General features: G+C 43.6%; 1 protein-coding gene across 1 annotated transcript; it reads right to left on the bottom strand.

Moving 5' to 3' along the window:
* Positions 1 to 5099: 5099 nt before the first annotated feature.
* On the bottom strand, positions 5100 to 12328 carry LOC128330907 (vomeronasal type-2 receptor 26-like; the record flags this gene model as incomplete). The annotated part of the gene is made up of 5 exons (XM_053264271.1): positions 12041 to 12328; positions 8462 to 8677; positions 7616 to 7843; positions 7062 to 7188; positions 5100 to 5989 (listed from the first exon to the last, which is right to left on the bottom strand). Coding segments are annotated over exons 1-5 (1749 nt in total), but the record flags the coding sequence as incomplete, so codon positions are not given.
* Between the last annotated feature and the right edge of the window lie 4424 nt (positions 12329 to 16752).

Here is a 16752-nt window from a genome sequence, read left to right as displayed (position 1 = left end):
CTCAACTGATGACAACGGGCACAGCAACAAGCTGGGTGGGGGGGGGGACGGGAACTCTGAGTTGTTGAGTCGAGCCTCCCCCCCCCATTCCCAACACTTTGGACCGCAAAAACCCTGGAAGGCTGTTCCTTGGCCACCTCACCATTGCCAGATTAACCTAGTAGCAAAAGTAGTAAATGCTACAGGCCCCACATTTTCGAGGGCTCAGTATTCGAGAGAACGGCGGGTCAGATTACGAGTGACTCTATCATCGTCGCCCTTTGGCACCTGGGAATTGTAGTTCTTCTGCCGCTAACTGGAATTGAAGCATTTTCCATGGAAGCTCTTGGAGGAAAGAAACTCCAAATCCCACAAGCCCTGCGATGTGGCTCAGTTTCCATCTTTTAGTTTGTGATTGACTGTGGGCAGAGAGGGCGGGGAGATAAATAATTCAGGCGCCTGCGCAAAGCTGAGTCGTATCGCTCCGTGCTGCTCTGCTCAGTCTGCTGAGTGCCAGCCTGCACTTTCACGCAGGGACGCCGGGCTTCCCTTTCTTCTCCCTTCACACGGTGTCTTTTCTTTTCTGCTTGCAAGATACCCCCACCGTTAGGAGAGTGAGTTGGCGCCAATGTGCATTTTTGCACGGGTGTGAGAGAGGGAGCTATTTAGGGACACATATCCCCCCCTGCATTCCCACGTGCCTTTCTGCTTGTAATCTACTGGTACCGCCTTCTCTTTCTGGATTATCACACTCAGCAAGGGGTATGTGTGTGTATGTAGAAAAGAGAAAGGGATCTCTCGCTCCCCAATTCACATGAACTCAGCTAGAGCACTGCTTGAACCCACAGGTGAAGTTCCAAGAAGCCTCTACTGTGAAACCCACCAATCTTTAAGGAAGCCGGTTGGTTCTCTTGTTTGACCTCTGAAGGAAGGAGCATAGCGATTTCCCCCCTCACAGTTGTTTTGAAGCAGATCCTGGAAAGAGACCTTTGAGGATTGTTCTCATGACTAGTGGGGTGTGGAAAGAGGGATCTGGGTCTCAAAGGTGGCCGCATTATTTTTCCAACAACGGAAATTGCCTCTGACCTGTATCTGTGATTTGTTGGTTCGCAGGTACTGTCTGCTGGTCCTGGGCCATAGTAATTTCATTCAGTTCACTCTCTGGCATGTATTGTGTGAATCCGATGGTTTAGATGGAGGTTGTCCTCTCCGCCCCCCCTCCACCTGCCCCACTTGCCTGCCTTTTCATCAATGGTTTTTGCTTTTCCTTCTTAGTCTTGACTTCAGGACCGGATTTTTTAGCATGACCTGTCTGTGTGGGTTTATGTTTCCAGATTTGAAGTAGGAAGGGAAACCTTTTTGCCTGATACAACAGTGATACTTCCTTTCAACCTCCCCAACCCACCACAATCTTCAATGCACACCTTGCTGCATGATTTATTGGCTCACAAAATGCCTATCATTTTGATGGGAGGAATATGCAGAGGCATTGTCTGTGGGGGTGGGTGGGGTACATCTCCATGTATGCAAAAATACTATATTCCCTTCCAGAAACTGTGTCAAAGGTGGAGGGCACTGCTATCATCCTTGCAAAGATTAACCCCCTTTGCTTCCCCACTGCAGTCGCAGAGATGAGAATGAACAGCAGCCATTCATGTGTGCTCAACACTTGTGAAATCTGTGGCCAGTGAACCATATTGCTGATCTGTATTCATGCATATTTTTTTTCACATTTCTGCACTCCAAGCACGTATTCCAATATGTGCCATTCATACACGATGCTTCTGGGAGCCCTGGTCTTCATCACTGTTCTCTCTAATTTTTTTTCATCTGAGTGTGGAGTGAGTTTGGTCTGAGTGACAGTTTCAAGGCAGTGTGTAGGCACCATGTGCATTCAGAGTGGGGCCTTCCTGATTCAACCTGTGCGGGAGCTACAATTAACTGAGCTTACATCAAAAACCTTGTGAACACATTCACACGTGCACACCATCGAGGGAATCCTGGTCAACATGTTGACTGTGCCCTGCTGCACTCGGCAGCAATGAATACTCCCACCCTTAAGTAGCCATTCTGCTCAAAACCTGGCGCCCTCTCCACATAAATTCCACCGGCATCTTAGTGTCCCCAGTCCAGCCCTGACAGCACTTCTTAATATTGCCTTGGCTGTCATATGATATGTATAGCAAGTGAAAAAATTGGATTACTTTACTAAGCAAGTAAATAATTTATGTTTTAAAATTTATGTGCATTTTAAAAATTTGGGACCCCTTTATGACATATGTTACAGGCCCCACCCTAGTTTAATCCGGCCCTGCTCCCACCCCAAATTGGCCTCCAGCCGAACACTGTTATTCAATCTACCTACCCAACACCAGCACTCTCCTGCCAAGTGAACGGTTCCTTCAGTGCCAACCTATGCCTGAAAGCCAAAGGACTCAGTGAGAAGTAGGCAAAAAAAGGCCATGCCTAGTGCCAATCTGGTGCGACCCAAAAATTTCCTTCTTGGCCCCCACAGGCAGGTCAGAAGGCTGTTCCAGGGGAAGGGTAGTCAGAAACCTAATTGTTGTCTCCCCTTCTAGGTGTCCTGCCAGCTCTTTGACCTCGGGGAGCACTGCCAACATCCCACATAACCTTACTTTGCTCCTCTGCAATGCCAGGTTGGTCCAAAATAAATCAGAACTCATCCATGATCTGATCATGGATGAAGGGGCCGACCTGGTGTGTATTACCGAGACTTGGTTGAGGGAGGCTAGTGGCCCAGCCTGGTCCCAGCTTCTTTCTCCAGGATATTCTGTAGAGGAGAGGGTGAGGGGATGTGGGTGGTGGGGTGGAGTGGCTGTTGTCTATAAGGATAATATCTCCCTGTTAGGGTATCGGACCATATTGAATGTGTGTACTTGAGTTTGGGGACCAGGGATACTTTGGGACTTTTGTTGGTGTACCGATTGCCCCATTGCCCAACAGAATCCCTTACTGAGCTCACGGCCTTGTCCGTGGAAGTTGCGTTGGAGTCTCACAGACTTTTGGTGCTAGGGGTCTTCAATGTTCCTTTTGGGATCAATTTGTCCAGTGCGGCTCAGGAGTTCACCCAGATCTACTTCTCCATGTCAACTTCTTCAGGAGTTGGCATATCTTCCCTAAATGCCTGCCTGGAAGCAGTAATGGGCTGGATGAGGGAGAATAAACTGAAGCTGAAATCCCGATAAGACGGAGGTACTTACTGTGCGGGGTCAGAACGATAGAGACTATTTTGATCTACCTGTTCTAGACGGGGTCACATTTCCCAAAAGGAACAGGTTCGCAGTCTGAGAGTATTTATGGATCCACACCTCTCCCTGTTTTCTCAGGTTGAGGCAGGGCCAGGGGTGCTTTCTTTCAGCTCCTGCTGATACACCAGCTGTGCTCGTTTCTTGAGATCTGTGACCTCAAAACAGTGGTACATCTGTTGGTAACCTCCAGACTTGACTTCTGTAATGCGCTCTACGTGGGGTTGCCTTTGTACGTAATCTGGAAACTTCAGTTGGTTTAGAATGCAGCAGCCAGGCTGGTCTCTGGGTCATCTTGGAGAGACCTCGTTACTCCTTTACTGATGGAGCTACACTGGCTGCCAATAGGTTTCCGGACAAAATACAAAGTGCTAGTTATAACTTATAAAGCCCTAAACGGCTTAGGCACTGGTTATTTAAGAGAGCATCTTCTTCGCTATGAGGAGGTCCGTCTCCAGTTACTGCCAACTCATTTGGTGGCTACACAGAGATGGGTCTTCTCGGCTGCTGACCCGATATTGTGGAATGCGCTCCCTGCTGGAATGTGAGCCTCCTCATCTCTGGCAATTTTTAAACAACTTCTGAAAAAACATCTCTTCAACCAGGCTTTCTCAGCTTTATAAAACTTGTTTTTAAATGGTTCTGATTATTTAATTGCTATTTTACAATGTTTTTAATTGTTAATTATTGTTTTATGCTTTATAATTTTTATTTTAATTATTAACTGATTTTAATGGTGTTTTAATGTAAACCACCCTGGGACTTTTGGAAGGGCAGTATAAAAGTTTTAATAATAAATAATAAATAAAATAATAAATAGGAGGAATAGTAGGAAATTACTCAACAAAAACAACCAAAGACTTCAATGCCACAATTCTTTCCCCATACAAACTGCTCTCTGGTGTCCAGATCAGGTATAAGAATAATAATGTAGCATTTGCGGAGGAAGATACAACTCAACAGTCCACCACTAGAGGCCGAGATGGAGAAGAACTCTACAGCCACCATGCATTTCTCCTTGGTGCTCAAGTAGTTTGGAACAAAGGACATGCAAACACTGCAGAAGACAAGCATGCTGTAGGTGATATGCTTGGCTTCATTAAATTGTTTTAATGTTGTTTTTAGAATATTGTTTCAAAAATTTTAAATTTTGTTTAAAATTTCTTGTTTTTGTTTTTAACTAATGTTTTACTTTTGTTTTTATCTTGTTGTAAACCACCCAGAGACGTAAGTTTTGGGCGGTATAAAAATACATTAAATACTAAACAAACAAACAAACAAACAAACAAACAAAAAATAAATTTAAATCCATCAGTAACATTCTAGCAAGAGAGGCCAAAGTGAAGCTGATGATGGCCAGAAAACCCATGTAACAGACCCCCCATTGCTCTGCACCATGATCTGGATGAATGTGGAATGCATGTCAAACACACGTGCTTCATTTGATGGCCACACACTGCGTTAGTCTGGTTGTCAGTCATTCTTTTTTCACCTAACCTTAAGTATAAGCCTGTCTACAGTTATCTCCCTTCTTTGAGAGAACTATTAGTCTGTGGCCCACACTGTAGACTGGCTGACATCCAGTGCTGCATTCTGGACACATGGTGCTGCATTGCTGCTGTGTCCTTCAAAGCAGTGCCAGAGCTGTGCAATATGGCTCATTGTTCAAGCAGCTCTTCCACAGTTCCCCCCATTGTCTCAATACCACCCAGACTTAGTCACTGATACCACCCATGTTGACTGTATTCCCTAATCTACGTCTTCCTTCACTACTAATATGGGAATATAATGATGAGAGACATGGTGTTGAAGAACTAGAAAAGGCAGAAAGAGTCCAGTGTCTCAATATTGTTTCCTTACTAGTTGCTCTCTGGTATTCAGATCAGGTCTAAGAATAATAATGTAGCATTTGGGGAGGAAGATACAACTCAACAGTCCACCACTAGAGGCCATGATGGAGAAGACCTCCACTGCCACCATGTATTTTCCCTTGGTGCTCAAGTAGCTTGGGACAAAGGTTATCCAAACACTGCAAAAGACCAGCATGCTGAAGGTGATCAGCTTGGCTTCATTAAAGCTATCAGGTAACTTTTTCGCAAGGAAGGCCACAGTGAAACTTATGATGGCCAGAAAACCCATGTAGCCCAGGACGATGTAGAACATGGTGTTTGAGCCTTCATTGCATTGCACAATGATCTCACTGATCTGAGAGTGCATGTCAAACTCTGGGAAAGGGGGAGTGGTTGCCAGCCACACAGCACAGATTCCAGTTTGAATAAGTGAACAGAGAATGATGACCGATACTGCCAGCCTCTTCCCTATCCATCTCCTCAACCTGTTTCCCGGCTTGGTGGCCAGGAAGGCCAGAACAACAGTGATGGTTTTGGCCAACACAGAAGAAAGAGCAACAGTAAAGGTGATGCCAAACACGGTTTGTCTGAGGAGGCAGGTCACCTTCCTAGGCTGACCAATGAATAGGAAGGAGCAGAGAAAGCAAAGCAACAGAGAGAAGAGTAGCGTACAGGTAATGCTCCAGTTATTGGCTTTCACAATGGGAGTTTTGCGGAGCTGAACAAAGATCCCAATCACAGCAAAGGTGATCAGGGAAAACAAAAGAGCAAAAGAAATCAAAACCGCTCCCAATGGTTCTCCATAGGATAAATAAGTTATTCTTTTGGGGATGCATTGATCCTGTTTCTCATTTGGACATTGATCTTCTGGGCACATCTCACACTGGTCTGCATCTGAAATACATCAACAAAGTCTTTGTTTTGCCAAGATACACAAACATTGTTCAACTTTAACTGGAATCTGCTGACTGCCTTGTTTTACTACAGACCGGGTTGTTAACGTTTGCTCCCTCTCATGTGACGTTGATAGATTTTAAGTTGCTCTTATTTTTGCTGTTCTTATAGTTTTTAATTTAATGATTTATTTCATTTTATCTGTGATCTACACTAGGGGTGTGCATTATGGATATTTGATGTTTGATTTTGGACCCAAATCAAAACATCTCTGTTTCATTCCGGATCCAAATCAGACCCATCCAAATCACCCAAGATTCGATTCAGTTCCGAATTGATCCAAATCCAAATATGAACTGATTATCATCCAAAAAACTGGTCCTGGAGCCAAAAGAGTGGGATGGGATGGAAGTGCCTATTGGGTGGAGGCTACCACTCAAATTTCAGAGGACTTGAGCAAATGGCTGATTTTTGGTGATTTTTTTGAAGTTCACACATCTTTAAGATTTTCTCCTTCATGTCAAGGGGAAAGGGATGGCCCAGGGTGGAGTATAGTTGGTGGTAGTGCCTAGTGGTGGCAAGGAAGCTACCAGAATTATTTCTAAGGAATTGGGAAAAGGGCTGATTTTTTAAAAAAGTGAATTTTAAAATTTAAGTGTCTTTAAGGTTTTTCTCAATAGGGAATGATGGAGGTTTCAGCAAATGCATCTCTTCACATTGGGGGGAAACGGGTGGCCCAGGGTGGAGTGTGGTGGGTGGTAGTGTCCAAAGGGGGCAAGTAAGCTACCCGAATTATTTCAAAGGAATTGGGCAAAGGGATTATTTTAAAGTGATTTTTGAAGTTTACGCGTCTTTAAGGTTTTTCTCAATAGGGAATAATGGAGGTTTCAGCAGCCCCATAACGGCATTTGGGGGGTGCTGGGGTGGCCCATGGTGAGTGGAGGTGTAGTGCACAGAGGGTACTTGAGTTCAACAGAAGTATGTTGAGAAATTCAGTCATCTATTTGATGTAGAAAATAAGATACAGAATTTTAAACATTTGGATTTGGTTTCCCAATATACATATTTTTACCAGTCTGTATTGAAATCCTTCCCGCAGGACACTGAGCACAATCATAGCAACAAACTTGTCTTCCCCGCTGGGCAATCCTGCTGGATCCAAGATGGCAGCTCTCGACACACCGGGAACGGGGTTGCATCTAACAGGAACAACAAGGAAGTATGTTCTGATTTCACCACACTTCTATTATTCTCAAAACCAAATATCCACATATTCAGGCTCTACTCCCTGAACCAGGCAAAAGCAAGGTTGGGTCTGACTGCAGGCAGACAAAAAGAGGTCAGAGGCATCAAACATGGTGAAGGCAAGTCTGGGGTCAGGCTGATAATTTCCTCTGTCGGGGAGTGGGGGAGGTCACCTGGACCCTACTGCTGGAGTCCTCAATCTGAGACTCCTGGAGCATTGCCCAGAGGAGAGAAACAGAGCATCCCCCATCAGGGCACTCCATTCCTTTCAGCCCATTTCTCCCTCCCAACCCTCTTGACTCCTGATATTGGAGCTGGGTTGTGAGACAACCCCTTAAAGTCAGGGAACCCAGCAAGGTGAGGCGGGACAGGTCTCCATACCTCTTTAAACTTGTGGTTCCATACAGTAGCACTTCCATCCATGGTGAACCTTTTTCCTTCACGAGCGAGGGGATCCATCCTTCCAGTTTGGACTTTCTGGAAGGTGTCATTGGGGAATGTGACCAAGTTGATGATATCGTATCCTGATGGCAGGCTCCCTTCCTCATCAAAAAAGATTTCTTCCCCAGCACTATTGTTGAAATGGATATTGCTCAGAAAAGCATGAAGCTAAGTGGGAGGAGAAAAAGTTCACACCCTGGGTCAAATTGTGGAAAATTGCATTAATATTATCACTTTAACCACAAATCCCTTGATCACCAACTGGAAGATGTCACTGAGAAGAAATACTATATACCTATCAGGAATATACCTTTAAGCATGTTTATATTGGTAGGAAGCCACTGGAGGCAATAGCAATATCTGTTGAAGTATATTAAAGGATCTTACAGCAGTGAATATTCACATATAAATTAAAACATCAAACAATACTGAATATTGAATAAGCATTTACAAGATGTTTGATATAAGGTTTGCTTCCTGAAATTTATTTATTTTTGAAAAGCATAATAATTGTGTCACCCCATAAAAGGGCAATTTGATTCGATTTCCAATTGAATTTCCCAAATTCAGATTCAAATCGCCATTTAGCCATGAAGTTCATGGGTGATTCTGGGTGTTTGTTCTCTCTCAGCCTAAGCTACCTCACACTGCTTCACCAGTGCTTTGTTAGTCAGGATGTCAGGAACTGCATGCCACAATCAGACATTATATCACAGAACTGCTATTATGAGTTATGAATTAATGCAATGAGAAGTGAAATGCAAACAGGGAGGAGGAAATACATACAGGCCGTAACAGAAGACTCTTTCCCCCGAGTTTCTCAATTTCCTTCTGTTTAGTTTTCGAAGAATAAATAGTATGGAGAGCATGTGCTACAGCATAAACAGCATTGTAGATGTTATAGCTCTGCCCAGACATGCCCATTTCAAGCACAGATTCAGGGAGGCTCCCCAGTTTCTCCTCCCCAGTGCAGTTGTCTTGATTTGGAACATATAAGCCATGCTTTGGGAGTGAACAGAAAAATGCAAACCACCAGAACTGATGGATGAAATAGATCATAGACTGGTATGGATTTATGTTCTCAAGAAAGTCCTGAAATCCTGGAACCACTTTTCTGTGAAGTGTGAATGACAAAGAACCATTGAAGGATTTCCCTGTGAATTTATTCCATGAAGAAAGAGTTGTGCAATCCCACTGAGCAGTTATGAGCCACACTCTCTCCAATGGAAGCTTATGATGAAATTCGCAGTATTCTAAGATCATTCGTAAACCCTCCACAGAATGAATATCCCCATAGACAAGAACCACATTCATCTTTGCTTCCTTCCAGACAGCATTAGCTATTTCCAACAGCATTTTTTTAGTGTGTGTATTTAATGTGCGACTCGTTACTTTTGGAATGGATTGTGCCAAAGCAATACAAATATTGCTCTGGAGAAGTCTTGGTCTCATATTTTGAAGAAATGTTTCTCCACTGTCATCATCTGATGTGAGCAGACCGATCCAATTCCACTTGAAATGCTTCAGCAGAAAAATAATCCCGATATATTGAAGGTCTTCACTTGGAACCATCCGGAAGAAAAAAGGGAACCGGGTTTGATCGCTTAGCACAGGGTCAAAAGATCCATAACTCAGCTAAAAGGGGGGGAAATTGTTTTTTGTTTTTTAAAAACAGTATTAAAAGGACATCCCTTTGTTCTTGATCAAGGTATTACTTCTTCAATTCACTAAATTTCAGCTTCCATCAAATATTACAGATAAGACAATACTTCTATTTTGAGTAGGAACTACTTGTACCATTGAGTCTTATACTGGGATAGGATTCTAAACAGGATGAAGAAAGATTAAAGACTATTCCTACTTGAAAGTGAAAGCTGGGGCAAGGTTGAAACACAGTTTGAAAGAAAATGTGTTCAGGGGAGTTGTGGCCGTAGTATTGAAAGAAAATGACAATAATAATGTATTGAAAACAAGACATTGCACAGCGGACTGAGTAATTATTCCTTAATTTTTTGAGAAAACTCTCTAAGGACTTGTAAGGGGATGAAAACCTTTCTATTCAAGAACATAAGAACAGCCTTGCTGTTTCACACAGTGGCCTACCAGATGCCTCTGAGAAGCCAACTGGCAAGAGGTGAGGGCATGCCTTTTGGGGTTTTTTTTCTATATTTGCCACATCCCATAGCAGAGAATTCCATAGATTAATTTTCTGCTCTGTGAAAAATGACTTCCTTTAGTTGGTCCTATTTTACCTGGCCTTCAGACCCATGAGATTTGTTAGAGAGGGAGAAAGATTTCTCTCTGTCAACTCTCTCTTTTCCATGCATAATTTTATAAACGTCCAGCATGTCTCCCCATAGCCACCCCTTTTCCAAACTCAAAAGTCCCAGACACTGTAGACTTACCTTATAAGAAAGGTGCACCATGCCCCTGATCATCTTTGTTGCACTCTTCTTCACCTTCCCCAGTTCCTAATTATCAAATTGCCCACTACTAGGAGGTCCCCAATCCCCGGAGGAGTATCCTATGTGTCAGAGGATTTGGGAGCATTACCCAAGGAAGGTGTCCCTTCTAAGAGAGCATTCCTCTCTTCTTCAGACTGATGCCCTGCATCCCTAAGATCTTCATCCCCGCTAACTGGGCAAAGAGGCACCTTTCACTGTGCTGATTCTCTTTATTTAGCAGGGTGAGAGTAACTGGCCCTATCCACCCCCAGCACAGTACGTCCAGTGACTGTTGCTGGTTTCTATCTCTCTTTTTTTTTTTTAGAATCTGAGCCCTTTGGGGACAGGGAGCCATCTTATTTATTTATTATTTCTCTGTGTCAACTGCCCTGAACCATTTTTGGAACGGCGGTATAGAAATTGAATTAATCATCATCATAATCACCATCATCACCATCATCATCATCATCATCATCATCATCATCATCATCATCATCTATGAGAGCAGAGGAGCTGTCAGCATGGGAATAGGATGCCTCTATCACATTCCTGAGGGTCTCATTCACAAACCTCTCTGCTTCCCTGAGCTTCTCCAGGTCCGCCATCTTGGCTTCAAGAGAATGCACTTATTACCTGAGATCCAGGAGCTCTTTGAACTTGTTACGTGAGAGCCAGGAGCTCTTTGCACCGAACGCACATCCACAACTTCTGCACCTCAGGCAGATAGTCACACTCTGAGAGGCACCCCCTCTTCTGCTGGCATTCTTGCTTCATAACTGGTTTTATTGGTTATTTAGAATTTAGAATATAGTGGCTGCATTTGCATATAACAAACTGTGGTTTGGAACTGGGGTTCCAAGTCCTCTGGTGGAACTGTCCAGGTGGTGGTCCTCATTACAAACCAAAAGTGCAAATCACTCTCAGAGGAGGAAAACCGCAACTTCATTTTCTGTTGAAACTCTGGTTGTCCACATTCAGATATACAGTTTTTGAAACTGGAGGTCACTTCACCTCCGGTTTCATGTTCTGTGTGAATGCAGACATAGAGATTGTTTCCTTCACAGATTGGTCTAAGCTGCAATCATCATCTAATTAAAGGTATCAAGCTCTTGCTCCAGGAAAGTTACAAAAGTGGGGCAGTACTCATCTTCTCATGCTTGGTGTCTTGTTTCTGATAAAGGGAGACCACTTCTGGGCCCACATGCAACTTCCCTACTAAACCCCTCACAAAACTCATTTGATGTCTGTTACCAAACTCCTGCTCACAGATCTCCAAAAAGAAAAACTGCCCTTGTCTCAGCATTGTCTTCTCAAGGGTGGCTTCCAAAAAGAGCCACCTTCAGAGCATAGCGGTAGCTAATCCCCACCCATTTTCTCTCTAGGCACAACTGAAACTGAAATTGAAACTGCCCTGTCAAAAATGAACCCATAGCCAGCCAACAACAACAAATATCTATATACCACTTCTCAGCAAAAGTATCCAGAGTGGTTTACATAGAGAAATAATAAATAAATAAGATGAATCCCTGTCCCTGAACGGCTCACAATCTAAAAAGAAATATAGACACCAGCAACAGTCATTGAAGATACTGTGCTGTGGTTGGATCGGGCCAGTTACTCTCCCTCTGCTAAATAAAGAGAATCACCACATCTAAAAGGTGCCTCTTTGCACAATTAGTAGGGGTACAGCCAGAAATTAAACCCTATAAAAGACTAACCCTAACAAACTTACCTTCTCCTTTCCCCCTTGTTGGTTGGTTTGCTTGCCCTCTTGCTTTCTTCTTTAGGAAAGAAAACAGACGTTTTCCTCCTCCAGACAAGGAAGCCTTGTCTTCTCAAAAGCTGCTTCCAAACTGAGCTACCTCAGGAACATAGCCATTTCTGAATGACTACAGCTACTCCTCTGTAGGAACAGACATACCTGTGGGATCTTGTAGGTATTGAAGACACTGGCCATCTGCATGGAATTTGGGGAGGTGAGCCCACCAATGGCAAGGACTAGCTGCTGCTTCCCGTCACAGTTGTAATTCAAGGGATTCCCCTGCCCTGTGAAGAGGAACTGCAGAGTGTTCCCAACGGCTCTCAGCGGATTGAAAACATTGTCATAGATTTCAAATCCCAGTGTGATATTGGGTAAGAGATGGTCATTCCTGTTGATCTCTTGAATTGCAAAGATGAAGGCAAGAACATGCTGGTAATTTTTAGGCATTAAACTGCAATGAGATTTTAATGTAGTTTTACATGCATAGATCAGCAAAACAAGTCTATTGCATTTCTATTTATTCTGCTTGCAAGTATGGAAGACAACATATAATAGGTTGATTGTGTTTTTAATGGTTTTAACATTTTAAATTTTAATGGCTGAAATGTTTTAATCTTTTTATTGGTTGTTTTTATTGTTTTGTTGTAAACCGCCCAGAGACTTGCATTTGGGTCAGAATACAAATGTGTTAAACAAGCAAACATAGTTGAATGACTTTAGGACCAGCTGTATATTTTTTCTGACATACAGATATGCAGCCAGTACATCTTTCCCCATTGTTGATATGCAGCCTTTGGGAGAAAGCTCCCCTTCATGAATTCCTAGGGACATAGGAAACTGCTCTAATCCGAGTCAGACTATTGCTCAGTAGTGTCCACATTGACTGGTGTTGGCTATCCAAAGTTCCAGGCTGGCGTCTTTCCCAGCCCTACCTGGAGGTGTCATGGATTGAACCTGGGACCCATTGTATGCAAAAAAGATGCTCTACCACTGATCTATACCCCACTATCGCCATTTGTCATACAGCTGTATGACAAAGGAGGTCTTAGAGATGCCACTGCCCTTAATAAAGAAAAAGTGGCATCCTCTCCATTTGGACAATATGAGGGTGAGTTCCTAAGACCATAGGTTAATGTGAAAGATGTAGCAATACCAATCAATATTCCTGCTAAGAATTGGTGTGTCTGATTTTCCTTTCAGAGGTTTTGACTCTCTATCTAATAGAGCTTCAAAGACAGCCTCCACTCAGGGGAGGCAGGAGTAGAGCCATGATCTGGAAAGAACCATTGGAGAGGAATAAAGTGGGTATTATCCATTGTCTGTCCAGATGCAAACCTCCACCCCTCCACCATACACCAGCATAATAACTGCTTGGCAGGGGAGAGAGGGAGCATTATGACAGACCTGACTGAGGTCCTCTCTGTCCCCAATTCCCTGCATACACAGCTGAACACCTATGACAATAGCACAAACGCTATCTCCAGAGCACGGACAACCACAAAGGTTTTGCCCAAACATCGGGGAATGTTGCTGACATAGAGAGGAAGGATTCGGTGGTGCAGCAAGAAAGTCATCTAACAGAACTTCCTAACTAACTGCACGTGCTCAGCAGGGAAGCAGGCATTTTCTGCCCATTCCCCTTCCCCCAAAAGCCCTCTCTTCAGGTGTTCCACCAGAAAATATCTCTCTGAGGGCTGTGCAGATTTTCAGGTGGCCCAGAGGGCTTCCTGGGGAAGGGAAGGGTCTCATAAATTGCTGCTTCCCTACTGCACCAGTTCTATTTAGCTGCTTTCTCCCTGCCCCTCTGCATCCTTGTTCTGTATGCCTGCCAGTTTCTTTTTCCAGGCAAGGTTGAGCTATACCTGTGCTGCTAAATGTCCTTTCAGAGGTTTTGACTGTCTATCTAATAGAGCTTCAAAGACATCCTCCACTCAGGGAAAGCAGGAGCAGAGGATGATTGTCCCACTTCTAACCAAAATAGAGAAAAGCTATTTAATACTGGAAATTTGAAAATATGACTCCTGACCAACTGTCAGCTGGAACTGTCTTCCTGAGACTGTTGTGACTTTTGATGCTGCAGCCTCCATGTGAGGCATATCAGAAGCTGCCATTGATAATGAATCTCCACTAGAATAATTTAAACCAGATAGGCATACATTAGATCAACCCTACTTAAAAGACCCAATACAACCATTAAAACAAAAGATGCAATACTCACTATCCTGTTGTGGATCTGTCTGGTGGTACAGTAAAGTTGAATAGAAGCACAACACCCTGTAAGAAGGATCCAAATTCCCCAATGGTAATGTCTTCTCTGGAACCTGTCTTGGAATTGTGCTGAATTCTGCGCAGATGTCTTTGCCTGCTGAAAATAGTAGGCAGATATAGGAGGAATGGTAGTAACCGAACCATTCTGAGCTCCTGCAAATTTTGAATCTCACCCCAGCTGTACACTTGCTTTGTCAGCTAGAGAAGGCTACCCACAAAGAACTTCACCAACACAGAAATTCCATTTGACAGAGCCTTGTTTGTTTCATGTTAACGTCTTCTGAGTTCTAGGGCACACACTGGCACTTTAAAATCCTTAAAACACTGAGTGAATGTGTCCTAGTATGAGCTACTGAGTTATAATTAACCTATCTTATCATTAAATGACCTCTAGCTAGCCATGGGGCTTCCACAAGAAGCAGAACTGAATAATAATGATTTTGATAATTACAGGGTGGATTGACACTTTCCCTGCTGTCCTCTGGTCCCTATACAATCCACGACAACATTTCTTATTCCCTCCTAAACAATATTTGTTGTTTAGCAGGCAATAACAGGATTCAGTTAACACTTTGTGGACCCATGTGCCTGCTGGTCATTGGGCCTTGCTTTGAGTGAGAAGAAAGGGAAACATGCAGTAAGAGGCATCTGGTCAATGTGTCCAGATGATTTATTTTATTATATTTTATTTATATATATTTCATTGATTTTATAATGAGTGTGTACAGATCGCCAATGTGTCCTACATAGGCAAAGTGACCTATCTTCTAAAATGTCAGGCAGAACATTCCCGTTCTTCCACTTCCATGGGGTATCCTAGCATTCATCAGCAAGGTCTTCCCTCAAAATGGCCCAAAGCAGGGCTTAATTGACTATTAGATGTCAATCCACCAGAAAGAAAACAAACCAGTGAATGAAAATGTTTCTAGGCTCCACTGCAAAGATGTGGTATATAAATGGATTCATGGTCAGGAAAAAATCTACCCAAGTTTGTAAAAATAAAATAATAATTTCAGGATTCAGACATAGTGCAGAACCTTTGTTCATGTTCAGTAACCTTGCTGTCTTTGATCATCCGGACCTGTGTTATGGCAGAAACCACGGTTACAAGATGCGGGGCCTAGGGCTGCTACTGTAATGTCTATCCCTCTGTGGTAGACATGGAACTAATAACAAAACAAAGGGACAAAACAAGGTTTCAGTGAACAAATTCAAATTTATTAAAAGAGAATGAAAGAAAATTAGTGAAACAAATACATTACATTCATTTGTTCATTCATTCGTTCGTTCATTCATTCATTCATTCATTCATTCATTTTCTATACCACCCTTCCAATAATGGCTCAGGACTGTTTACACAGAAAAATAATAAATAAATAAAATGGCTCCCTGTCCCCAAAGGGCTCACAATCTTAAAAGAAACATAAGACAGACACCAGCAAGAGTCACTGGAGGTACTGTGCTGAGGGTGGATAGGGCCTGCTAAATAAAGAGATGCACCACGTTAAAAGGTGCCTCTTTGCACAATTAGTAGGGGGATAGCCAGAAATTGAACCCTATAAAAGACTAGCCCTAACTAACTTAACTTGTCCTTTCCCCTTTCTTTGTTTGTTTGCTTGCCCTCTTGCTTTGTTCTTTAGAAAGAAAAGAGAGTAGAAGAATTAGTGGGATGAAATATTCCATAATGGTGCACCGGACATTCAAAGAAGTTAGGGAAGGATGAGATTTGGGGAACGGCAGACTCCAAGCAGGCTTTGCTTCTGGCTTAGTGTAGACAAAGTAGGGAGAGAAATAGGGTTGTGCGAACCAGCTCAGACAGAGCCAGGCCTGTTTGGGTGGTCCGAGGATGAACCAGGCCAGTCCTCATAAGGTGTATGGGGGAGGGTGCCAGTCTGATTTAGAACTGGACTACCCCCCATTCATGGAAGTGGCTCACAGGCTTGCTTGGTAAGGGGTCTACTCGTAAATGGGAATCCAGCAAGCTGGATTCCCTTTTACAAATACAGGGGATCTCCTAGCAAGAGGGCATATTTCCGGTGCGCCACGACCTGCGGGGTGCCCCTGTGCCCGAATTCCCACCTTAATTACCCATTCTGCTCAAAACCCGGCGCCCTCCCCACAATCATTGCCCCACCCTCTCAGTGCCCACAGTCCAGCCTGCCACCCCCGCCATTCCCAACCCTTTGGGCCACAAAAACCCTGGAAGGCTGTTCCTTGGCCCCCTGGAATAGACACACAAGGACATGTCTGAATGAGCTGCAGCTGTGTTTCCACGGAGACAGGTACATCTCCATGCATGCAAAAATACTATATTCCCTCCAGAAGCTGGGTCAAAGATGGAGGTCACTGCTTTCATCCTTGCAAAGATTAAACCCCTTCCTCCCCCACTGTAGTCGTAGAGCTTAGAATGAATGGCAGCCATTCATGTATCCATGTGTTGTGCTCAACACTTGTGAAATCTGTGGCCAGTGCACATGATTGCTGATCTGTATGCATGCATATTTGTTCACATTTCTGCACTCCAAGCACGTATTGCAATATGTGCCATTGCAGAGGCGTAGCAAGGTTGGAGTGAGCCCAGAGACAAGATTTTAAAATAGGCC

This window comes from Hemicordylus capensis, chromosome 6 (genome assembly GCF_027244095.1).
Source record: "Hemicordylus capensis ecotype Gifberg chromosome 6, rHemCap1.1.pri, whole genome shotgun sequence".
NCBI classification, from domain to species: domain Eukaryota; kingdom Metazoa; phylum Chordata; class Lepidosauria; order Squamata; family Cordylidae; genus Hemicordylus; species Hemicordylus capensis.
The sequence above is the reverse complement of the archived record's forward strand: the minus strand, read 5'-3'. Positions and strand labels throughout refer to the sequence as shown.